Source organism: Mobula birostris, chromosome 12 (genome assembly GCF_030028105.1).
Source record: "Mobula birostris isolate sMobBir1 chromosome 12, sMobBir1.hap1, whole genome shotgun sequence".
NCBI lineage: Eukaryota > Metazoa > Chordata > Chondrichthyes > Myliobatiformes > Myliobatidae > Mobula > Mobula birostris.
Window position 1 is genome coordinate 59,865,883 of NC_092381.1, and position 27,265 is coordinate 59,893,147.

Here is a 27,265-nt window from a genome sequence, read left to right on the forward strand (position 1 = left end):
GAATTTCCAGCATCTGCAGAATTCCTGTTGTTTGTGTAAGTAATTGGAGGTATCGTGGGACAATGAAATCTCAAGTTGTATAGAATGAATTCCACAGAAACAGGAGATTTAGAGATTTATTGAAGGATTGTTTAATAGATGAAAAGACTTTCTTTCGGTTGGTTGGTCAGTGGTGGGATAATCAATGTCAGTGTGGATACATTTGACAACATGTGTCTGTGAGCCATGAGTTTGAACCCTAAGGGGTGGATCAAGGTGTTCACTCTCAGCCTGCATCAAGGAGGCACTCTGAACCTGTGCCATATCCAATGGCACTGACATTGTTGATTTTATTGAAAGGCAAATAAAGATTGCTACAGACCCAATGTTTTGGGAAAAATACAAAGCTACATTGCTGGCAGTATGTAAAGGGGGTGGACAAAACCAGATCTCAAATTCATTCTCAAGCTAAAGGAAGCAGCTTTGCCACTACTGTGGAAAGTGAAGCTAAAACTGAGTCCAGAACTGATGAAAAGGGTGCAAATTTGAAACAAGCCATGATTGAAGCAAACACAGTAGTGAGTACAGGTACTGCCTTGTATCTAATGGCCTTACAGGGGCTGGTGATCCTGACTGTAAACTTCCTGTAATTCCAGTTCAGGTGACGTCTAAGAAGAGTAACAAGACACTGATTACTTATGCTTTCTGAGATCAAGGAAGTACAGCAGTGTTCTGCACTGTGAGCTGAACCTGACAGGAAAAGGAACACCCATTCTCTTATGCACGATAGGTGATGAGAATGTTGTGAGTAGCTACTGTACATCATTTCAGGACTGGAAATGGCTGACTTAGGTAGTGAAAACTATTGTGAACTACCTAACATGGATAGACAGGAACGTACGCCGGTCTACAAAGGGAATTTTCCTCGACAGGGAGATTTTGAGGAACAGTCTCATCTGAAGCATATTGATTTTTGCTAGAAATTGTGCTGCAGATAAGGGTGAATGTGCCTAAGGCATTGGAACCATTGCAAGTGATTCGCCATGTTAATGATGGACCCTATGCAATCAGAACGATGCTGATTTGGACATTAAAAGGAGACCGTGGTGGTGGAAGAGACTATACTGACAGTTAATGGGACTTGAACAAGCTTTGGCGGCAGTAATTCAAGACAGATTTTCCTGAATACAGTCAAGGGAACAACATGGTTTGTAAGGAGAAGATCAGGATAGTCTGCTTACCAAAAGAAGCCATTGCGTAAATGTTGAGATTTCACGTCTCCTGTGTCTTGGTGGTATGTAATTGTAATTATTCTAATAGAATAATTAGGGGGGCTGGAAGGTAGCAGCGTGTATCTGTTCTCTATCTGCATTGTATTCTGTGTTGCATGTTTATTATGGTAACTAGTCACATGTGTGGGTGTGTGGTAAAAGCGAAGGGAATAAGTCATAGATTCGTGCTTTGTTCTGGACAGTTTGTAGTAGCTGGGGATCAGCAGATGTACCTTTTGTTGACCACTCAATGCTCAGTTGCACTTAGCTTACACTTGGGAACCCTTAAATTTCATAATTTCAACATTGTATGTTTGCTAATTGCTAATAAAGGATTGAATACATTCCTTTGACTTTTGGAGCAGTCATTACTAGAGTGAGTACATATCACGTAATTTTAACAAATCTGTAGGGTCACCAGCAGTGGCAGTTGTTGCGGTTTTGTTTGGTTTGGCTGCTACACAAAAGCTGCATCCATTATCTTTTGAAAATAACAAACTGAATTTCTAATCACCTATGGTGTGCTAGTATTCTTAGGTAAAAAAATTATTGGACTAATCACCATTCTTTCACACTTAAATATGGGGCAACAGGCAAATGGGAATTTCAGCTGGAAAGAACATGTTGAATGTGTTAACTACCTCTCAAAGATACAGTAGGTAGCCTCAAACATTCTCTCTCTTTGTTGTCCTTCTCAGCACTCATTACTATGCAGCATCTCTCAAAAGAGTGATTTACCTAGATCTCTCCCAAATTTGTCCTGCTGATGAACCAAGACTGATGCAGATTGAACATGATATTCAATCCCATCAGTCTTAAAAGATGTACGTTTTAAAAAATGCTATTATTCATTTTGTAGCTCAAAACTACAGATTTGTTAACCCATTTCTGTACTAGGAAGCGCTATAAGGATCAGATGAAGAATGCCTTAAGGAAGTGCAAGATTAGATCCGAGGACCTGGAGGAGGTTGCTGCTGACTGTGCCACTTGGCGACAGCTGTGTAGGGACGGGGTTTGTACTCTGGAGATGGAAAGAGCAACCAGAAGACAGCAGAAGAGAGCCAGGAGAAATGCAGCCATGGCTGCCGCCACTACTGCATATACATGTCCCACCTGCAATAGAGCTTGTGGGTCCAGGATACGACTGTATAGTCACCAAAGATCTCACTGCTAAAGGAGTGGATGTTGTCATCGGATTTCGATGGACAACTGAAGAAGTACTAGATGGCATCAATGTTCACCGCTAAAAGAATGCTTCTTCACCACTGCAGTACTGGATTTGTATGTGCTGTTGTAACATTTTAAATGGATGCAAGGGAGGTGGTGCAGAGGAAAAAGCACCTTGCAGTTCTTAATATCCTTGTGAATGAGATTGAGAGAAAAGGGCATGAAAGTATCCATAAAAAATATGTGGGTGGTAAGAAAGTCTTCAGAGAAGAGGTGGCAGTAGTAACAGTTTAAAAAAAAAATTGCTAACTGGAATGCTTGGCTCTGTGCGACAGCAGCACAGGAAGAAATTTTGTTACCTTGCTAGATTTGTCAGTATTAGTATGTTGACATGTAAAGTTTCACCTCACAAATGCAGGTATGAAAGAAAGATGCGCAATTGGCACAGTTCTGAGCTCAAATGACAGAGGTACCAATGAAAAGCCATAATAATATAGTTTTTGCTCTCTGCATTCTTCAGTGCCTCAGATTTCTCTAACAATTCACATGGTTCAAAAACATGTACTTGCATACATGGGCTACATCCACACCCATGTCCCAAATATAACACTATGACAGACTTTTCTGTTGCTTCCATCTTGCACTCCAACCAGCTAAGTCTTTCTCTGTAATTTGTGCAATTCAGATTAGATATTTCACACACAATCATAACAATTTAGCTGTTGCTATCATATTTGTTGATTTGATTGAAATACACGGTGGATGAGACCTTCCTGGAGCTTTGAGCTGCACCATCCAGCAACCACTGATTTAATTCTAGCCTCATCATGGGAAATAATGTATGAGATCATGAAACGGCAACGTGACTTCATTGGACACGTGATTGGGAAAGAGGAGTTCGAATGCGCAGTAACTATGGGAAAGATTGAAGGGAAGAAAGCAAGAGGAAGGCAAAGACAAATGATGATGGAGACAGCAGCCACAGAGAACTAGAAATGAATACCAATGAATTGATCCACTTGACCCGAAACAGGAGTGTGTGGGCCATGGCAGTCACAGCTCAAACTGGGCACGGCACCTGATGATGATAATGAATCATGAGACAATTTAAAATGACCAATTAACTTACTGACTGGTACATCTTTGGACTGTTGGAAGAAACTGGAGCACCCAGAAAAAACCCATGCATTCTACTGATAAGACATCCAGAGTTCTTACAGACGACATTGGAGTTGACCTCCAATGCCCCGAGCTGTAATAATGTTGCGCTAACCACTACACTACCACAGGGCCCAAATCATTACAGCACTTTGAAATTAACTTTCCTGTTTGTTTTGTTGAATAAGATAGCCTGCAACCAGCAAGTTCTGCAGCTGAAACCTTGTTTTCAGGGATGCACCAGACTATAAACTGGGATACATAACATTCCAAGTGGTGGTAGCTGATTCATGCTCAGGAAGTTGGGACCTTGATCTCTACTGGCAGAGTGGTTCAACTCTGCCTACAAAACGTAACAAATCTCTTAGGAATCACAGCTTCTAGGCAAATTGTGTTTTTCAAAAACTGAAATGTGGCTGAACACTCTTCAATTTAGAATTTATAGCTATGAGCCACTTCCCTCTTATCTATTATGAGGCAGAACACATCTGTTCTGCTTCTGATGACTGCACAGTAGTCTCAAGTGTGTAATGCACCTATTGGGATCACCATAAACACACCTATAGCAAGAAATATTAAGAGGAATGTGTCTCACTGCAATTGCTCTGTCCACTTGAAGGAGTTTCCCTAGAGGCTCGCTGGCTTTCAAAGCTCCATGCAGCAGATTGCAGAAGAATATTACAGTGGCTTGGTACTATTTCTATGTTGCAGATGTAGTGAGGAGAGAATTGGTTCTCTGTGATCATTCTCAAGGGGAAATACAGTTTCCATTTTCTAGGAGTCGATACTCTCAATTGCCTAATGGATGATATCACTTTTACATGTCTGTTGTGTTTGTGGCCTGTTTACACAACTATGTTATTAATGAAAACGCTGGAGATGGGAGCTAAGTTTCATGGTTCTTTACTGGTAGAGTCTGAACTTGATGCTCACGTACAGATCAATACGCGCCTAATAGCCCATGCAACGACGTGTTACTACAACATTAAAGTAGTCTTGTATTATAATGTAGGCTACACTGCTCCGTGTTGGTGCGTGGCCAAGTGGTTAAGTCATTCTTCTAGTGACCTGAAGGTCGCTAGTTCGAGCCTTGGCTAAGGCAGCGTGTGTGTCCTTGAGCAAGGCACTTAACCACACTTTGCTCTGCGACGACACCTGTGCCAAGCTGTATGGGTCCTAATGCCCTTCCCTTGGTCAACATCGGTGGTGTGGAGAGGGGAGACTTGAAGCATAGGCAACTGCTGGTCTTCCATACAACCTTGCCCAGGCCTGGCCCTGGAAACCTTCCAAGGTGCAAATCCATGGTCTCATGGGACTAACGGATGCCTATATATAACACCCCTCCCCTTTTATTTACTTTATTTTACTTCATACTTTATTGTCACCAAACAATTGATACTAGAGCATACAATCATCACAGCGATATTTGATTCTGCTCTTCGTGCTCCCTGGAGTACAAGTTGATAGTAAATATTAAAAAATTAATTTATAAATTATAAATAGAAAAATAGAAAAGGGAAAGTAAGGTAGTGCAAAAAAACCGAGAGGCAGGTCCACATATTTGGAGGATATGGCCCAGATCCAGGTCAGGGTGGAAGATTGGTTTGTGTGATGTGCTGGGCCGTGTTCACAATCTTCTGCAGCTTCTTCTGGTCTTGGACAGGACAACTTCCATACCAGGTTGTGATGCACCCTAGAAGAATGTTTTCTACGGTGCATCTATAAAAATTAGTGAGGGTTTTAGGGGACAGGCCAAATTTCCTTAGCTTCCTCAGGAAGTAAAGGCGCTGGTGGGCCTTCTTGGCAGTGGACTCTGCTTGGTTGGACCAACTGTTTTTTTTTAACTGGGGCACTATGCTAAACAAATATGTTTACCCTTAACATACAAACGCCTGACATTTGTTTACAAATTATAAGAAAGTAACTTAATAATATCTTCTCTGCCTCTCTGTCCTGAAACGTTTGCTTTGGGGAATGATGCCAGGTGCGTAACTTGGGAGGAATCACAACTCGTGAACCACACATTAGTTTTCCCTGACGCATTGACAACTGCTACCTTCTCGCTGAGAAGGCGGGAAGCTGTGTGTTACCCGCGCTGGCCATCCTTTTACCGTGATGTCATGCACTTTTGACAACGTAGGGTCATTGCGTGTTTCTCTTTCAATGAGACTGTTTGTCACTGGTAATTGTTCAACTATTGTTGTGTGAAAGACCTCTGCTGAATCCATTTGTGTAGTTATCTCTGAAGTCAGCAGTGGTAAACGTGACAAACCATCTGCGTTGCCATGTTGCTTGGTCCCCTTGTGTTCAATGTCATGCCTGTGACCTCCTAAGAAAAGAGACCATCGCTGCAGCCTTTGTGCTGTCAGCACTGGAACGCCTTTCCTTGGATTGAAGATTGACACGAGAGGCTGATGGTCAGTCAACAGGGTAAACTTTTGACCATACAGGTAGTGACTGAATTTCTTGACTCCCCACACGAGGCTTAGGGCCTCTCTGTCAATCTGTGCGTATTTGCGTTCAGCTGAAGTTAGCGTTCTTGAGGCAAAGGCTATTGGTCTTTCGGAGCCATCTGGAAACTTGTGCGATAACACAGCTCCTATCCTATGGGGTGAGGCAGCACAAGCTAGTCGGATAGGTAAGGAGGGGTCAAAGTGCGCGAGCACCACTTCTGAAGTTATGAGTCTTTTAGTTTCTTGAAATGCTTTGTCACAGCTCTCAATCCACTTCCATTGTGTCCCTGTCTGTAATAGTGCATTTAGTGGGTGTAGGACTGTGGCTAGGTTAGGCAAGAACTTGTGGTAGTAGTTCACTAGACCAAGATATGCTCTTAGCTGAGACACATTTTCAGATGGTGGTGCCTTAAGCACTGCTTCTATCTTGTCTTGAGACATGTGTAAGCCATCCTTGTTGATCACATGCCCACAGATGAGATTTCCTTTTAAAAAAACTCACATTTCTGTCGATTAGCTCTGAGCCCATATTCTCATAACCTGGTGAGCATTTGTTTAAGGTTAGAAAGATGTTCGTAGTCATCTTTGCTGGTGACAATGAGCGTCATCCAGGTAACACTGAGTCCCTGGAATCCCCTGCAGAACCTGGTCCATTGCCCTTTGCCAGATTGCAGGCACTGAAGCTATCCCAAACACCAACCTCTTGTACTGATAAAGTTCTTTGTCTGTATTTATTGTCAGGTATTTCTTGGATGCTTCATCAATTTCCATTTGGAGGTAAGTCTGGGTCAAGTCGATTTTTGTGAAATGTTCCCCTCCTGACAGGGAAGCAAAAATGTCCTCAATACGAGGTAGGGGATACTGTACTGTGCGGAGAACTGGGTTAACAGTCACTTTAAAGTCTCCACGTATGTGCACCTTGCTTGGTTTTCCTGGTTTTGTGCTGGAGTTTTCTTCATCACTGGAACAATAGGCATGGCCCATTCACTCCAATCCACTTTTGACAGGACCCCGGTCTGCTCCAGATATTTCAGCTCTGCCTCGACTGAGGATGGATTTCCTATGGCATTGGTCCAGCTTTGTGAAATTTTGGACATGCATTTTCCTCAATCTCAATCTTTGCCTTCATGCCCTGAAGTGTTCCTATTCCTTTCATGAACACTTCCTCAGAGTCAGCAAGTATTTATGACAGTCTCTCAGATGTAGCCTTGCTGGCCTCCTTTGCTGACACATCTAGTGCCTTGATGGTGTGCCAGTCCAACTGGATTTTCCTGAGCCATTCACGTCCCAGCAACAGTGGTCCTCCATTTTTCAGTACATGGAGGTTCAGCTGCTGTGTTTTGTCTCTGTAGGTTACTGTCACTTTAATTTTACCTTTGGGACGCACTCTCTGTCCTGTGTAATTCTTTAGCAATAGTTTAGTTCGTTTCAGAGGTTTGTGAGAAAACAGTCATTTGTAGTCGTGTACAGAGCTCATTGTTAAAGCTGAGCCTGTGTCCAACTCCATTTTCAGTCTCACGACTGCCACTTGTGGAATGATCTTCGATCATCTGTCTCTTTCACACTGTGAAGTTGCAGACAAGACAATTCACTTTTGTCTGAGTCGTTTTCATCAGAACTGCTTTCTTTCATTTTGTGTACATTGTTGTATTTTCCTTCCTGGGGTTGCTTGTTTTTCTGTATTTTGTTTACTAGCTTTGCATATTCTGCCAATGTGGCCCTGTTTGCCACAGTTTCTGCATTCTTTGTCTTTAAAGCAACAGTCCTCATCGTCATGTGACATAAACAACCCGACATTTACATGTCAGGTGGCACCTAATTAATTAGCTTGTTTATTTTGGCTTTTTTCTTAAAGATGTGCTGGGTGCGTTCGGGCTACCGCTGCACCCCTGCATGCTTCGCAGCCTGGAGGTTGGGGACCACTGATGTCGGCTATACAGTACAATGTCCTTTGCACAAAATAAGAAACTTGCTAGTTCTCTGGACCAGCAACAGGTTCAATTTCATGAATTGTGCATTCTGTCCAGGATTACATGTCAGGTAATACTAAAAGTGAGGAGTTTAGCTCCAGATGGGAACCCAGCACTCAACTTTGTTTACTATGATATTCAAGGCAAGGATCACTGCAAAGTAAAAGAGAAAGTGAAAATATTACAGGGCACATGGACCTGGCCAGATTCCTAGCATTCAGAGAAACTTGCTGGAACATCCTGTGAAAGTAATACTCCATCGCTGTGCTAAATTGCTTTGTATCGTAGTACTCTACTACTGAAAATTGTGTTCTGGTCTACTACCATAGTCTGCACATAACACATTATCGACATACAAATAAATGCTGCCACATAAGTAGTATTCAAAATCCTTTATTTGTTATAGTCTTTGGAAAATTGGTTGGTCTGTAGTTCAAAAAGAATACAGTTATCCTTTTCAGAGTAAGAAAAGATCATTTCTGTCCGTGAATTATCAATGTACTGTGCCTTGCATCTCAGATATACGCTAAAGATAATAACTGCAGAGATAATTGATGCTTTGGTGATGATCTACAAAAATATCCCTCGATTCTAGAACAATGCCATTAGATTGAAACATTACAAATATAATGTTGAGATTTAGGAAAGAAGGGAGAGAAAAAATACTGCACTATGGACCAGTTAACCTTTTTCATGTTGACATACTTTTGACTGATGGAGATCAGTGTTATGTTACTGGACATTAACAGCATATACTGAGGGTTCAGATGAAAAGACAAATTGTAATATAAAGTTTGCTAATGATACATTACACACTGGGTCTTTAATAGGTGAAAGTAAGCTGTGATGTGGAACAAAAGTAATGAGTGGTGTTGACAGATGGAATATAAGGTGAGGAAATGTGAGGTTATTTAATTGGAGGTAAGAATAGAAAAGTGGAAAGTGTTTTAAATAATGAAAAACTAGTCAGTATGCAGAATAATCTTGATGTGTGTCATGAACCAGCACAAGGCACAGCAAACATTTAGGAAGACAAATTCTACTTAAGCCTTTACTGTAAAGGATTAGAATACAAAGGGAAACACGTTGTGCTGAAATTGTACAGACCGTTGTTGAGACCCCATTTGCAGAATTTTTCGGTTTTGGTACAGTATCAGCTGTTCAAGGATGACTGTTGGCTAAAAGTCTGCTATTTTATCAAGGAAAAACTCGTGATCGACTATTGGTTGAAATAACGTCTTTGGAGCACTTGGGGATAAACAATCATGCTGTGCTGATCTACTGGTTCATGAATCTGATCAGTTGCTCATCTACAAGATCACATAAAGAACTCCAACATTAGATTTCTGACAAGGATGGCATAGGAGAAAATGAGATGGAGTCATTAGGAAACCTTAGAGAGATATATGAAAAGCATACCAAATCCCAAAGGGTACATTTTTAGAGAAACACAGCAACAAACAGAACTCCAAAAAACATGGCAGACCAGATTCAGGGTGCTTATGTCTGTTTGGCTCAGTGAATAATTGAAAATGTGAGAGATGTTTTTTATCTATTTGAAAGGCACAGAACTTCACAAAGTTCAAAATAAATTTATTAACAAGGTCCATGTATGCCACTATATACAACCCTGAAATTCATTTTCTTGCAGGCATTCATGGTAAATACAAAGAAATACAATAGAATCAAAGAAGGACTGCATACAACAAGATAGACGACAACAAATGTACAACAACAATGATAGGGGAACAACCAAAGACAATAAACGGTGCAAATAAAAAAAGAAAAAAGAAGTAATAAACATCAAGAATATGAGGTGAAGAGTCCGTAAAAATGAGCCCATAAGTGTGGAAGAGTGTTGTGATGAGTGAAGTTATCCCCTCCTGTTCAAGAGCCTGATGGTTGAGGGATAATAACCTGAATCTGAACCTGGTGGCTCTTTCATGCCAAGAACATTGCAGAGGAAACTGGAATTTTTGATAGTGATAACAAAGCTATCCAAGAATGGATCATTCTTCTGAGGAAACCCAGCCTGGAATGTTGGGTCCTGTAAACCTATCTGCTTGCAACTTATGCAAAAGGACAAAATTGTTTTCCCCCTCTAGATGCTGTTCAAACTGCTGAGTTATTCCAGCACTTTGTATTTTGTTCTGGTTGCAGAATCGGTAGTCTCTTGTTCAATGTAGTTAATGCGATATTATAGGGTCATTTAATCTAATAATTTTGTAAAGTTAAAATATTGAAACCTGCAGATATTTGCTTGGAGAAACAGTTCATTGCTGAATTAAAGCATTTATCGAGCCAAGGTAATTTCAGTATATATTTCATTGCTGTGATATGAATCATTTCACCTTGGGCTTTGCAATGAGCCTATTTCTGGCAAAGGTCTTAAATATCCTGCAGCTTGTATTTGAAGAGGTACATAATATAGGTACTAGCACGGTAATGATGTTGGAAGAAGTTAGAAAATTCAGATTAGTGCTAGAGGTGCACATGCTGTGAGTAAAAGAAAACCCATTGCGGTAACTCAACAGATGCAGATCTAGAGGGGTAGTTGGAAAACCAGTATGATCATGAGCATTCCATGAGATCATAAGGTACAGAAGCAGAAGTAGGACATTCAGCCTAACACTTACAATAGATAGGTCACTGAAGGGAATTTTGAGAGATAAGCTCTGCATACATTTGAAACACCATAAGACATAAGAGCAGAATTAGGGCATTTTTCGGCCCATTGTGTGCTCTATCATTTCATCATGGTTGATCCATTTCTCTCTCAACCCCATTCTCCTATCTTCTCCCTGTAATGTTACACACCCTGACTAATTAAAAACCTTTCAACCTCCACCTTAAATACAGCCAATGACTGCCTTCACAGCCACCTGTGGTAACAAATTCCACAGATTCACCACCTCCTGATCTCTGTTCTAAATGAATATCCCTGTATTCTGAGGCTGAGGCTGTGTCCTCTGGCCCAAGACTCCCCCAGCATAAGAAACTTCCTCTCAACATCTACTCTTATGTAGGCTTTTTCAATATTTGATAGGTTTCGATGAGATCCCCCCTTATTTTTCTAACTTCCAGTGAGTACAGGACCAGAGCCATCAATTACTCCTCATATGATAAGCCTTTCATTCCCGGAATCATTCCCATGAATGTCCTCTGCACTCTCTCCAATGTCAGCACATCCTTTCTTAGATAAGCGGCCTAAAACTGCTCACAGTACCCTAAGTGATGCCTTACTAGTGCCTTATAAAGTCTCAGCATTACATCCTTGCTTTTATATTCTGATCCTCTTGAAATGAATGCTAACATTGTGATTTTCCTTCCTTATCACAGACTTAACCTGCCAATTAACTTTTAGAGAATACTGCATAAGGACTTTCAAGTCCTTAGCACCTCGGAGTTTTGAATTTTCTCCCCAGTTAGAAAATACTCTGTGCTTTTATTCCTTCTATCAAAGTACATGACCATGCATTTCCTGTCACTCTATTCCATCTGCCACCTCTTTGCCCAGAGTCCTAATCTAAGTCCATATGCAGTCTCCCTGTTTCCTCAACATTACTTGCCCCTCCACCTATCTTCGTGTCATCTGCAAACTTGGCCACAAAACCATCAATTCCATCATTGACATACAATGTAAAAGGAAGCAGTTCCAGTACCGATATCTGTGAAACACCACTGGTCACCAGCAGCCAATCGGAAAAGGATCCCTTTATTTCTACACTTTGCCTCTTGCCAGTCGGCCAATGCTCTACCCATGCTAGTATCTTTCCTGTAATACCATGGACAATTATATTGTAAGGTCTGTGGTACCTTGTAAAAGGCCTCCGAAAACCCAAGTACACAACATCCACCAATTTTCCTTTGTCTATCCTGCTCATTATTTCCTCAAAGAATTCTAACAGATCTATCAGGCGAGATTTTTCCTTAAGGAAACCATGCTGACTGTGGCCTATTTTGTCATGTGCCTCGGGGTACTCCAAAACCATATCCTTAACAATTGACTCCAACACCTTCCCAACCACTGAGGTCAGGCCAACTGGCCTATAATTTATTTTCTTCTGCCTCCCTTCCTTCTTGAAGAGTGGAGTGAGATTTGTAATTTTCCAGTCCGCTGAGACCATGCCAGAATCTATTGATTCTTGAAAAATCATTCTTAAGGCCTCCACAATCTCTTCAGCTACTCTTTCGAACCCTGAGGTGTAGTCCATCTGATCCAAGTGACTTGTCTACCCTGAGACCTTTCAGTTTCCCAAGCATCTTCTCCCCAATAGTAGAAACTGCAATCTCTTCTGCCCCCTGACACTCTCAAACTTTTGGCATACTGCTAGTGCCTTCCATAGTGAAGACTGATGAAAAAATACTTTTTGTCCACCATTTCCTTGTCCCCCATTACTAATTCTCCAGCATCATTTTCCAGCAGTCCTATATCTAATCGCGCCTTTCTTTTACTCTTTATATCTGAAAAAGCTTTTGGTATCCTCACTGATTTTATTGGCTAGCTTACCTTCATATTTCAGCTTTTTGCTCCTTGTGGTTTTCCAGTTGCCTTCTGTTGGTTTTTAATAGCTTCCCAATCTTCTAACTTCCCACTACTGTTTGCTCTATTATATGCCCTCTATTTTGATTTTTTTTGTTGGTTTTGACAGCCATGGCCGTGTCATTCTGCCTTTAGATACTTCTTATTCTTTATGATGTATCTTTCCTGCACCTTCCGAATTGCTCCCAGACATTCCAGCCATTGCTGCTCTGCTGTCATCCTTGTTAGTGTTCCCTTCCAACCAACTTTGGCTGGCTCCTCCCTCGTCCCTTTACTCCACTGTAATACTGAAACATCTGACTTTAGTTTCTCCCTCTCAATTTGCAGGGTAAATTCTAACATTTTATGATCACTGTCTCCTAAATGTTCCTTTTCCTTAAGCTCCCTAATCAAATCCGGTTCATTATACAACATGCAATGCAGAATAATGATTCCCTTATGCGCTTAACTGCAAGCTGCTTTACAAATTCTCTCTCTTGAGATCCAGCAACAACCTGATTTTCCCATCTACCTGCCTATTGAAATACCACATGACTATTGTAACATTGCCCTTTTAACATGCCTTTTACATCTCCCATTGTAATTTGTAGCCCACATCCTGGCTTCTGTTTGGAGGCCTGTATGTAACTCCCATCAGTCTTTTTACTGTTGCAGTTTCTTAATTTTACCTACAAAGATTCTACATTTTCTGATCTTATGTCACTTCTTTCTAAGGATTTGATTTCATTTTTTACCAACAGAACCACCCTACCTGCTCTGCCTATCTGCCTGTCATTTTGATACAATGTGTATCCTTGGATGTTAAGTCCCCAACTAAAATCTTCTTTCAGCCACGACTCAGTGATGCACATGATGTCATACCTGCCTATCTCTAACTGCGCTGCAAGTTCATCTCCCTTTTTCCACATGCTACATGCATTCAAATACAGCACCTTCAGAAATGATCCAGAAATTTGAAACCCTGCCCCCTGTACCAGTTTCTCAACCACACATTCATCTGCCAGATCATGTTATTCTTACCCTCACTGGTGCATCTCCTCCTGTTGGCCCTCCTGTTCTTCAGCTTGCTACCCAGCTCCCTAAATTCTCTCTTCAAGATCTCCTTGCTTTTTCTACCTATGTTTAACACTCATTTCGCCTAGCGGCTTAATATAGGGGGTGATAACCCCCTGCCCGGCCAAACTTAAGAAATCTCGTTTGGGTGGATTTGTCCTCTATTACAAATCAGTACCCCGAAATAACAAACAGTATACAATATGTGATTAAACAATTAAGCTTTATAACTCTTACTGTGACTATATGGTGAGTAGAGAAACAAAATATTAAAGAGAAAGTGCCCAAATCTTATTAAACAGTCTGTACACAAGGTTGGAGCTCACTCAATAGTCCTTCTTCCACTATTGGTCTCCTCCGAGCGTCGCCGACCTTCGGACCCCCGCTCTGAGTTCACCCCGTCTGGTGGTCTACCAAATTTCTCCATTCGTGTCTTCTCTCTTCATCTCTCTCTCTCTGTCTCCCTCTGGCAAAAGCCCGCGAAATCAACTGCTTTCAGAATCACAAGACAGGGCAACAAAATCCTGATAGACTAACATGCATCCATAGTCCTGTTATCTCCAGTCATAACCCAAACATTGCTGCTACAGAGAACCCGTTACTTCAGCAGTGAACATTACAAGAAACCATTACATTAGCAGTGAACCCTTACAGCGCATTTCACTCTTCCCCCACCAAATTTAGTCATGTCCTCATGACGTTGAGATAGTTTGCCAACCCTTCCTGCAAAACACAAAGCCCAATCTAGGTGCAAAAGGCAGTGACATTGCTCCCCAAAACAGTAGAGATCATGCCCTGTTCCCCAGGCTCTACATAGGCCAACTTATCGGGTAGTCTGCTAATTCTTTGAGACTTCCATACTGCCTCACCTAGTTCTTCAGGCTCAGACACTACTGGGGATACTTCGGGCCTACTTGGCGAATCCTCCCTCGATCTATCACTCATGCCCGCCGGCAACTCGGAGCCCTCTGTCCCGTGTCCAGGCACCGCTTTCTCTCCTTCAGGGTCCTGCTGTAACCCAGGCTGCCCACAGATAGCCCCCCCCCACCTCACCTGACTCAGTGGAGAAGGGCCAGGAGTCTCTGCCTCAATCAATGGGGAGTTAGTGAATGGCAGCATGTACCACACATCCAGATCATCATCCTCCGAATCAGTATCCTTCTCATGGCAGGGTCTGGCCCAGCCTGTCTTGCTGTGGGCCCTGCAGTCACCCTGCGTTTTCGCGGAGTCCTCTTACTAGGTGTTGGCTCCAAGTCAGGCTCTGGGTCTACCTGCACCTCTTTTCCCAGGGGCAACAGGTGGTTTGGATGGAGAATGTTGACAGGCCCGTTCCCCACCTCTGGTCTCACCCAGAAAACCGGTATGTTTGGCATCTGACTCTCCATCACATAGGGTGTGGCTGCTGAGCGGTCAACCAACTTGTGCTTTCCAGGTAGCCCCAAATTTCTTATGAGGATTTGGTCTCCCGGCAGGAGTTGGGAGAACCTCACTTTTTCATCGTACCTCCTCCTATTTCCTTGATTCTGCTTGGCGCCCGCAACCCCAGCCAATTCATGAGCCCTTTTCATCTCCCTCCTCATATCAGACACATACTTCAGATAAGGCTTCGGTGGTAAGTCACCCTCGTCAGTCCTAAAACAAAGGTCAATGGGCAACCTCGCCTCGCCTCGCGCCCAAACATCAGATAATATGGCGAGTATCCAGTAGCTTTATTTCGTGTACAGTTGTAACAGTGAACCAGATGCCCAATATGTTGACTCCACCTGCTCTCCTTGCTGATCTCCAGAGTCCAGAGCATGTCTAGCAAGGTCCAATTAAATCTCTCAGGCTGGGAGTCGCCCTGTGGGTGATAGGGCGTGGTCCTCAACTTCTCAACTCCAAGCACGCCTAGTAACTCATACATGAGTCTGCTCTCGAAGTCCCGTCCCTGGTCACTATGTATCCGCCTGGGAAGGCCACAATAAACTAAATACTTCTCCCATAACACTTTTGCCACCGTAGTTGCCCTCTGGTCCTTGGTAGGAAAAGCCTGAGCATATCTGGTGTGGTGGTCCGTGATGACTAAGACATTTGCTGTATTGCTGGCATTGGCGTTCTATGGATAGGAAATCCATACACACCAGGTTCAGGGGCCCTGGACTCTGCAAGTGGGACAAAGGAGCTGCTCGCGTAGGCAGTGTCTTCCGCCGTATGCAGCGAATGCACGACTTTCAGTATTCAACCTCCAACTTCATTTGGGGCCAGTAAAACCGGTCTCTGAGCAATCCATAGGTCTTTTCCACCCCCAGATGTCCAGAATCATCATGAAGTGACTTCAATGCAATGCTCCGATACTTCTTGGGCAGAACCAGCTGGCAATGCCAAGGTCAGTCCGGGGGTGACATGACCTGGTATAAGATCTGGTTTTTCAACTCCAACTGAGGCCATCCTTTCAGTAATGGAGGCACTGAAGCGTGTTTTGTCTTCTCCGCCTGAGCCATATCTCCCTTTTCATCTGCTGACCAAATAGTGCCAATGCCCAGATCATCTTGCTGAGCAGCTGCCACTTCCCCAGAACCCAAGTCCGGCAGCTGATTTGTCTTCAGGGCAGTCAGGTTACAGTAAACTTGGGGTATGGCGTCATCAGAAGCCCCCAATTGATTCACTGCTCGATCCGACCTCTCCTTCTCCTCTGCCTTCACGATGATGGCAAACTGACACATGGCCTTCACCCCAGGGGCAGGAACGCTCTCCCACTCCTTGTCCATGTCCAGTCCCTCATGCGCCTGTCGGGACAAAGCATCCGCATCAATGTTCCGGCTTCCCGCTGGTACTTCAGGCTGAAATCATAGGTGGACAACGCTGCCAATCACCGATGGCCTATGGCATCCAGTTTCGCCGAGGTCAGGATATAAGTTAGGGGGTTGTTGTCCATCCCTACCTCAAACTTGGCCCCGTAGAGATAGTCACTCAGCTTATCCACCACCACCCATTTCAACGCCAGGAATTCCAACTTGTGCGTGGGATAGTTTCTTTCGGAGAGTGACAAACTCCGGCTGACAAATGCCACAGGCCTCAACCCGGTGCCCTGATCCTGATACAGGACGCCCCCTAAACCCTCTCGGCTGGTATCTGTGTGCAGTTCATACGGCAATCAGGGGTCCGCAAAAGCCAGCACCGGCGCCTGGGTCAGCAACTCCTTCAGCAACTGAAATGCCTCCTCACATTTTACATCCCACCTCTGTCCAAAGGGCTCCAATGGGTTTAGATATTCTCCACCCTCCTGTCCTTTCCCCCTCCCTTTCTTCCTCAAAGGAGGGTAACTGCACAGAAGCTGGTTCAAGGGGTGACTCACTTTGGCGTAGCCCTTCACAAATCTCCGATAATAACCACAGAACCCAAGGAACGAGCACAGAGCGCTCCCAGTCTGGGGCCTCGGCCAAGTGGTCACCGCTTCTATCTTAGCTGGGTCTGTAGCTACTCCATCCCGTGAGATTATGTGTCCAACATAGCTAACAGACGTTTGGCAGAACTGGCACTTGTCCAGGGAAAGTTTTAACCCTTCAGCTTTCAGGCGGCCGAGCACCTTCGGTGTCCTTGCTTCATGTTCTTCCAAGGTGGATCCAACTACTATGAGGTCATCCAAATACACCAACACCTCAAGCAAGTTCATGTCCCCCACCGTCTTCTCCATGACCTGCTGGAAGGTTGCAGGGGCTGCTGATATGCCCTGGGGCATCCTTTTGAACTGGAAGAATCCCTGGGGACATGTAAACATCATCTTCTCTTTGTTGGCCTCACTCATCAGGATCTGGTAATATCCACTCCTCAAATCCAGCACACTAAACCACTTCACACCACTCAGACAGTCCCGCACGTCTTCAACCCTCGGGACCATATACTGGTCAGGGACGGTGCGCCTGTTCAGAGTCCTATAGACACATGCGCACTTTCCCCTTCTTCTTTTGGGCCACTACTATTGGGGACGCATAGGGACTTTGGAACTCAGTGATGATCCCAGCTTCCTTCAACTTACACAAATGCTGCCGCATGTCTTCCACGTCTGCAGGGGCCAGTCGCTGCGACTTCTCTCTAACCAGGGTGTCCTCGGTTACCCGGATAGTGTGATGAGTACTCTTGGAACAACCTGCATCAAACTCGCCAACGGAAAAGACATCTTCCAGCTTCAACATCTTCTCTACCAGCCTCCTTTTTCAACCCGGGAGTACCGGGGAGTCCCCGAAGTCGAATGACTCAGCAGTCAACTTTCCCCCCTTTTCCAATAGTTTCTCCCCGGCATGCTTCATGGGGGCACTACACATTATCGTCACCAGGAACAAATGCACCAGGGGCTTGAAGGCGACCTCCCTCTTCATAATGTTCCTGGTGATCACTGCCATCCTGCTTACCTGTACAACTGAGGGCTTCTGCAATTTGGGCCTCACCAGTAGTCCAGCAGGAAATCCCAACTCCCCCTCGTGGTCTTCCGGAGCGTCTACTAAGAGGGCTTCGCCCTCAGGCATTCTGGGAAATTTGGGGATCCCCATCACTCTCGCTACTTCCCCGGGCTGTACCACCATTGGCTTTGACTGGGTGCACCACACAGTCCCTCGTTTAAATTCGGTATCTGGCCCAATGCTGCCACACATTTCCTCAAACGTAGCTTGAAAAACTGGGTGCACGGAGAATGTCCCCAAAAAGCTCTCACCCGCCTTCTCCTTGCAGGCCCCCATGAGACTCCTCACAAGAGGGATGTTGGTCCCCACCAGAATTGAAATGCCGCTCGCCTCAACAGGGTCCGGACAAACACATCAAGGACCTCAGACACTCCCACACTGGCCTCCGAGAACTCCAGTTTCACCGACAAATAACTGTCGTATGGATAATCGCCAGCACTGAGACCCCAAATCTCCAGTGCATTGAATGGTGTCAAGGGTAAATGCTTCAGATACCAGTTGTAAAACGAACGGTACAGTAATGTGACCTGTGACCCGGTGTCGAGTATGGCTTTAGCGTAAATACCCAAATACCCTCTATACGTAGCGACACACTGGAGCGCGGTCCCACTAAGCCTTCAGGAATATGGTCTTTCACTTTCGGGAGTTCCTTGGTACATTGCTGGGAAGGTGCTCCCCCAGAGACATCAGGCCGTTTCCTCACTGGGTCCCCTCTAAGTTTTCCCAACGACTCTCCCTGCTGAGGTACCCAGGGGGCTCACTCTCCTTCTGGTGTGACACCTGTTGCCAGCAGCTCTCCTCATTGTTCGTCCCCTTGGGGAACCCGCCCCCCTCCCATCAGCTCCATCATATGGGGGGGGGGGGGTCACACCCACTGATAACAGACGACGTATCTCCGTTCTCAGCTCTGCCACAATCACAATCTCCTCTACCACTCCCCGGGGTAGGCTCTCTGTGGTCACTTCACCACAGGGGACTACTACCGAGGACTGTACCCTGCTGACTGAGTCCTCCCACGCTTCCACTGTGTTCTCCTCTTCCCGTACCTCTCTGATCAGCTCAACAAAAAATGGAGAGGGGCGTGTCTTACGAGACTGTTGGAGACCCCACGTAATCCGGTCATGGGACTGGGCACCCCTGGCTATCTGGTCCATTCTTAACTGATCCACCTCAGCCGCCTGAATGACCCCTCTGCACCGCAAGCAATTTAGCTACCTCTCTAGCCAAAAAATAAGGCAGAAGGCTTCTCCCCCCTCTCCTGATGCATGTTTTGAAACCCTACCAGGAGCTCCCTTGGGCTTCCAGTCGGACCAAAAGCATTGTCCAGTGCTTGCAGATAATTGGTAGCTGTCGCTACGGGATAATTTAACCTAACAGTTCTGATAACATCAGCGGCCCACCCATTCACACTCTCAACCAATCTCTGTCGCATTTCATCATCTGAACACTGCCACTCACCTAACAACGGAGAGGTTTGTTCTGCCCACGTCTCATGCTCCTCCTCCCCTTTAGGGGTGGGCGTTATTCCAGAGAATCGGCGGAGCCTGCCATAGCTGGGACTTTGACTCTGATTTTTCCATTTATTTGCCAGAGAAGTAAGGGCGGATACTACCTCAGAATTCTTACTCTTCACCGGGGGACGTGGACTAATTAGACATTCCAAATCCGACCACTCTTTCCCCTCACTCCTCAAATGATAGAATCCTGTCTTTGAAATCCCCGCCCCTAGCTACCTCAGTCCTGGTCTGCATTAAAACGAGAGCTGTGCCCACCATTTTATCAAACCTCCGCTCACAATTGCAACTTTAACAGTGCTTAATAGTGCAATTAACAATTCATCCAGAGTACAAATATCTACCCCACTGGTTCATTGCTCAGGGTAATCATACAGTATCCAATGGAATCAATCCTGAACGTAGCCCCCACAATTGTAACACTCACTTCGCCTAGCAGCTTAATATAGGGGGTGATAACCCCCTGCCCAGTCAAACTTATGTGTCCCCTGTTACAAATCAGTACCCTGAAATAACAAACAGTACACAATATGTGATTAAATGATTAAGCTTTATAACTCTTACTGTGACTATATGGTGAGTAGAAATACAAAATATAAAAGAGAAAGTGCCCAAATCTTATTAAGCAGTCTGTGCACAAAGTTGGAGCTCACTCGGTAGTCCTTCTTCCACCATCGGTCTCCGAGCGTCGCCGACCTTCGGACCCCCGCGCCAAGTCCACCCTGTCCGGCGGTCTACCAAATCTCTCCATTCACGGCTTCTCTCTTTATCTCTCTCTCTCCCTCTGGCAAAAGCCTGCAAAATCAACTGCTTCCAGAATCACAAGACAGGGCAACAAAATTCTGATTGGCTAACATGCATCTACAATCCTGTTATCTCCAGCCATAACCTAAACATTGCTGCTACAGAGAAACCATTATTTCAGCAGTGAACATTACAAAAAACCATTACATTAGCAGTGAACCCTTACAGCGTGTTACATATGTCATTGGTGCCAATATGTACCAAGACTTCAATCTGCTCACCATCCCCTTTAAAATGTCATGGTCCTGATTTGAGATGTCCCTGACTTTGGCAGCTGGGAGATAACATACCATCCAGTTGTATCTGTTATGTCTACAGAACCTTGTGTCCACTCCTGTAAGTTTGAGTACCCCTGTAACTACTGCAGGCTTCCTCTCTCTCCTTCCCTTCTGAGCCACAGCACCAGACAGATACCCGGTCACTGTGGATAACCTCTCCCCCGGGTAGGTTGTCCTCCTCAATAGTATTCTAAGTACATTATTAAGGGGATTGGTCACTGGGGTACTCTGTACTGGCTGCCCATTTCCCTTTCTTCTCATGACAGTTACCCATTTACCTGGTCAGGATAGTTAGCACAGCTTTGGTGGGAGATCACTTCTCATGAATTATGTTGAGTTTTTTTAACAAAGGAAGTCAACGAAGCAAACCTAGTCTATATGGATTTAAGTAAGGCCTTTAAGATTCTGCATGGAAGTCTGCAATGGAAAGTCAGAATGCATGGAGTACGTGGAGAGCTGGCTAATTGTTTACACAATTGGCTTGATGGTAGGAATTAGAGGGTTGTCTTTTTGGACTGAAGCTGATGACTGGTGGGTTCCTTAGGGGTTGATGCTAGGCTCATTACCGTTTGTCATCTATATCAATGATTCGGCTGAGACTGTACAAAACATGGTTAGTAAGTGTCCAGATGACACTAAAATAGAGGTTATCCAGGGCAGTGAAAATGATTATCAGAATTTACAGAAGGATCTTGAACAGCTGGGTGAGTGGGCTGAGGAATATCAAATAAAGTTCAAAGTAAATTTATTATCAAAGCACATATGTCACCCTATACAACCGAGACTCATTTTCTTGTGGGCATATTCAATAATTTCCATAACCATGATGCAATCAATGAAATGAAATACCACATAAACAGGGCAGACAACCAGTGTGCAAATACAAAGAGAAAGGGGAAAAAAAATAATAATATTGAGAACATGAGATGAAGAGTCCTTGAAATTAAGTCCATAGGCTGTGGGAACAACTCAGTGATGGGACAAGTGAAGTTGAGTGAACCCTTTGGTTCAAGAGCCTGATTTTTGAAGGATAATAACTGTTCCTGAACTGTGTAGGTTCTATTAAGTGCAAGATGTTGCATTTTAAGAAGGTAAATGAGGGTAAGGATTTCACAGTGAATGGTAAGGCCCTAAGCAGTGTTGAGATACCTAGAAATTCAAATATATGGTTCCTTGAAAGTGTCATTGCAGTAGACTATAATGCAACCTGTCTCAACAGTATATATGTAGCAATTTGCTAGTCTTTGATGACATACCAAATCTCTTCAAACTCCTAATGAGATTAGGCATGACATCTAAAACTTTGACAAACTTTTATAGATGTGTAGTTGAGAGTATATTGACATTACAACCTGGTATGGAAACGTCAATGTCTTTGAATGGAAAATCTTACGAAAAAAGAACAGCACGGGAGTATAGTGGTTAGCACAACACTTTACACTACTGGCCACCAGGGTTTAATTCCTGCCACTGCCTGTAAGGAGTTTGTACGTTCTCTCTGAGACAGCGTAGGTTTTGTCCAGGTGCTCCGGGTTTCTCCCACAGTGCAAAAACATAGCAGTTAGTAGGTTAATTGGTCTTTGTAGATTGTCCCATGATTAGGGTAAGATTGAATCTGAGAATTGCTGGGCGACGTTGCTTGAAGGGCCAGAAGGGGCTATTTTGCACTGTATCTTAATAAATAAATGGTGGGTACAGTCCAATTCATCATGGGTTAAGCCCTCCCCACCATTGAGCACATCGACATGGAGCATTGTTGCAGGAAAGCAGCATCCATCGTCAGGGACCCCCTCCACCTAGGCCATGCTCTGTACTTGCTGCTACCATTAGAAAGAAGGTTCAGGAGCCTCAGGTCTCGCACAGCCAGGTTCAGGAACGGTTATCTCTCAACAGGCTCTTGAACCAAAGGGTATAACTTCACTCAGATTTATTTGCCTATCGCTGAACTGTTCCCACAACCTATGGACTCACTTTCAAGGACTCCATCCCAGGTCCTCTAAATTAATTAATCAATTAATCTACTGATTGATTGATTGATTGATTTATTTATTTACTCACTCACTCTCTTTTTGTATTCACAGTTTGTTGTCTTTTGCACACTGGTTGCCCACCCTGTTGTGATCTTTCATTGATTCCATGACGGCTATTGGATTTATTGAGTATGCCTACAAGAAAATACATCTCATATAGTGACATACTGTATATGTACTTTGAAGAAGACACATGATACAGTTAAACTCTGTAGGTGTTGATACATGCTGTAAATAATATTTGCCTTTTTCTTTTTAATATACATATCATAAAGTGGCTGTGGCTTTAATGCTATTATCTGGCTTAATGCAGTGTCGTATGTCAGTGTGCTCTCTTGATTTTAGTAATTGTCTTTAGACGCTTGCTGAACTAGGTGCTATTTGAGCTGGCAATTTCCAAAGATTTGGTAGTTTACTGAATGGAGTTGTACAGTTTCTTGGAATGAATAGCCATGCTGTGCTGATCTATAGGTCTGTGAGTCTGTGGGTCTATGAGTCCTCATCCAGAAGGGTTATACGTGGGTAAAATTACAAAAATGTTAATGTAGCATATTTAAGGTTGAGATGGATAGATTTATTAGCCATAGGACATAAGAGAATGAGAAAACAATCCTTTTGCACACAGGATCAGTTCTGATTTTAGTGGATGACCGAGCAGTATCTCTTACACTTTCTAATTCAAAGAAATATTTCACAGCATTTGCATTATAACTTTTATCAAACAGTCTTGATGCTGTGTGCTGATACTGTAAAATCTAGTCTGCAAGAATCAATGTTCACTAAAATTTGTATGAAGATTCAACCATCAAGTTTTCTAGTTTCCACCTGTACTATACAATAAATATTTTACTACTGAAGAAGATGCAAAACTTCTCAAACTACAGTGCTCTGAGGTATTATCAATAAGGTACTGTACATTGCAAATTTCTGCCACAAGCTTCTACATTGTGAATTTGTTTAATGTTATTAAATCTTAATTCACAATTTTAATGTGCAATTTTTGTGCCATTATTTGCGCCATTATTTGCTCTAGTTGCGTGAAGGAAGAAGCATAAACATGAGTAATTAATATTCCATAGCTGACTGATTAGGTCTGAACATTTTTCTTGCTTATTAATACATCCTTTGGTTAAAGTAACATTGTAACAATTTCTCCATTTATGTACTCTGAAACGTGTATTCTTGCATTCCAATCCACCCTCCACTGCCACCCTCACTTCAATAGGATCAGTGAAGTGAGTTTGATTCTATGGTGGTCTGGTCAGACTGTTCCATTTTTTCGCATGATGCTTAAGCTTTTTTTTTTCCTGAAAATACTCTTAATATTTAACAACTGCTTCAAATTTTAGCAAAATTTGTAGTAACTTTGGGTTCTCTCTTCTCTCAAATAGTGCTTTCCTAATGTTTGCCCCTATTGCATGGAAGTCCTTTCAAGTATAAAAATGCGAGTGATACCAGATTCATTGGGTTTGGAATCTAAACTTCTGGCCTATTCATACCTTGCAGTACACTCCACCACTGCACATTGTATGGAGAATAAAAATAAACACTTTAACACATTTATTTAATATGGCACAGTAAAAAGCCTTTCTAGCCCATCAAGCCTGCAATGCCCATTTATACCCAAGTGACCAATTGACCTATGAACCTGTCTATCTTTGGAATGTGGGAGGAAACTGGAGCACCGGAAGAAACACTTCTGACATAAAGTGTTAACATTATTTGTCTTCACAGATGCTACCTTGTCTGCTGAATATTTCCAGTATTTTATGTTTTATTTCAATCCACTGTACTTTGCTTTGTGAAATAGCAGGCGATATGGTTTTTCTTTGGAAAACCTGACTTTTAGGGGAAACATTTTAAAGAATGTCATAATAGGATGTAGTGCTTGTGGCTACAGGTCTGTTGCTCCTGATTAAAAACAGTGAAGACAAATGTATTGGGCAAGTAGTATGGTGCACATCTAAGTAATTTGGCATCAGAGATCCCAACCACCCAGGCCATGCTCTCTTCTTACTGCTGTCATCAGGTAGAAGGTACAATAGTCTTAGGACTCACACCACCAGGTTCAAGAACAGTAACCACCCTTCAACCATCAGGCTCTTGAATAAAAGGGGATAACTACACTTACTTGCCCCATCATTGAGATGTTCCCACAGCCAATGATCTCACTTTAAGGACTCTTTATCTTATCATCTCATGTTCTCGTTATTTAATGCTATTTATTTATATTTGCATTTGCACAGTTGTTAACTTATGCATTCTGGTTGATCTGCCATTAATCCTGTTATAGTTACTATTCTATAGATTAGCTGAGTATGCCCACAGGAAAATGAATCTCAGGGTTGTATATGTTGTCATATATGTACTTTGGTAATACAAATTACTGTGAAATTTGAACTTTAAATGTCTTTTTTATACTACAAATTTTGTTACCAAAACAATTAATACCGTGTTTTGATTTTACACCCTAGGTTACCTAAAGTTGGAGGAAGTACGAAGCAACAGTCTATACATGGCAGCATCGGAAACCTAGGCAGTAAGCACAGCCAAAAGAACTCATTGAGCTTTCTGGGATCAAGTGGTCGCCCAAGGATAAGTCTACAAGCAGACAAATTCATAGATAAAGGTTATAGTGCAGGTGGATGGCATGTAACACAGGTAGGCTTTGATCATCATGTTTAAAGTGAACATTTAGCATTTGTGGAAAGAATTTTCCATCCAATAAGGCAGGGGTCCCCAACCTTTTTTGCACCGCGGACCGGTTTAATATTGACAATATTCTTGTGGACCGGCTGATGGGGGGGGGAGGGTGTTCAAGTTCAACAGTGCGTGACGGGGAATGAGGAAAGGTGCAGCTGACTCATATCGTTTCATATCACCAAATCATATTGTTTCCTTGCGGCCTGGTAGCACATGCTTTGCGGGCCCGGTACCGGTCCATGGCCTGGTGGTTGGGGACTGCTGCAATAAGGTTATCAAACTCAACTTTGCCATAAAAGGGACTTTAAACCATTGGTAGACATTTTTTTGCTCCCCTCTCCGATGCATCATCATGAAAGAGAAAGAAAATGGTTTCAGCCATTAATGCTGGCTTCAAAGTAGGATTGCTGAAGATCTGGAAGGCTTTTTTAATCAAGTGAAATTTTCAAAAAAGCACCTTAAGTGTATTTGTGTGCTTGATGAAGATAAAGAAATGGTGACTAAATGAAGTTGAGATACAAATAAATACAATTATTTAATTGCCTTAATAGAGCCCAATGGGGTACAATCCCAGATTCCTCTGTTCTGACTGGGAAGAGCTTTGGGAACCCGCAATATATTGAAGGCACTTTTCTGCACTCCTTCTCCTTATTCCAATGAGGCTGAGACTGGATGTCAAACGTAACAGTTCGGTGTTAATAGCTCAATGGCATTGTTAAGCAATGACATTTGAAATTCAACAGTGCTGTTGATTTCCAGGAACAACACCAATTCTGACTATCCACTCGTATCTATTTAAGTGGCATGTTGCATGACGAGGAGTTGAGAAGGTGACTGGAACAAATAATGAATCTCAACACTGTGGTCGGCATGGACTCAGTGGGCTGAAGGGCCTGTATCCCTACTCTATTGCTTTTTGACACGGTGTCTTGTACAGTACTTGTCAGATCCAGGTTAAAAATCTGGCTTTAGTTCTGGTTTCACCTGCCATTCACCCCTCCCCTAATAGTTCCCATTATCTTCTTTACTTATCAGATTCTAGCTCCTGTAGACCTTTGTGTTTCAGCTTATCTTCCTCCAGCAGCTGAGTCCAAAATTCACACTTCTCTACCCCATCTCATTCCATCTGCCTCTTTTTTTCCTCTCTCTCTCTCTTTGCCTCCAATTGCCACCCCACCTTTAAATTCACTTAGTCCATTTCTGACACCTTTCTCCCTTTCTTGTCCTTTTTGTGTCCATGTCAGGATACAGATTATTCACTCAGGCAGCACGGTGGCGTAGTGGTTAGCACAATGCTTTACAGTATCAGCAACCTGGGTTCAATTCTTCCCACTGCCTGTAAAGAGTTTGTATGTTCTCTCTGTGACTGTGTGGGTTTCCCCCAGGTGCTCCAGTTTTCTCCCACAGTCCAAAGATGTACCAGTTAATAAGCTAATTGGTCATTGCCAATTGTTCCATGATCAGGCTAGGGTTAAATTGGGGGTTGCTAGGCAGCATGACTCAAAGAGCTAGAAGGGTCTATTCCATGCTGTATCCCAATAAATAAATAAACATTTCTCCTACTACAATTCCTCCCACCCTGTCAACTTGTAAGGATGCCAGACTTTTTTTATTAGTTCCTCCATCTCTGGTGCATCTGTACTTGAAATGATGTCTTGTACTCCATGATATCCTATTTTTCATTAAGCCAGGCTCCCTGCCCCATTGATGGAACCTTCACTTGCATATCCCCTATTTCCCACATTTCTGCCTTTGCCCTGTTCCCCCTCACCCCTCCCAGTCAGAAGGGAGTTAGAGTTTCCTTGGTCTTCACCTATCACCCCCCCGGCAGCCTATGTATCCAGCATATCAATCCATATCCGTCATGTCTTTCTCTCTCCTCTTTCTGGTTTCTTCAGGGATCACT

The 27,265-nt window shown here is 43.3% G+C and overlaps 1 protein-coding gene across 2 annotated transcripts in view; it reads left to right on the forward strand.

Annotated features, from left to right (window-relative positions):
* The window catches only part of dnai4 (dynein axonemal intermediate chain 4), a 99,218-nt gene that overhangs the window by 1,731 nt on the left and 70,222 nt on the right, over positions 1-27,265 (forward strand). The window contains exons 2-3 of one of the 2 annotated variants that reach the window (XM_072274693.1): positions 6,770-6,805; positions 25,131-25,317. In XM_072274693.1, coding sequence (XP_072130794.1) covers positions 6,770-6,805; positions 25,131-25,317 — 223 coding nt within the window. The remainder of the gene's footprint in view (positions 1-6,769; positions 6,806-25,130; positions 25,318-27,265) is intronic. The other variant, XM_072274694.1, reaches the window with a different exon arrangement.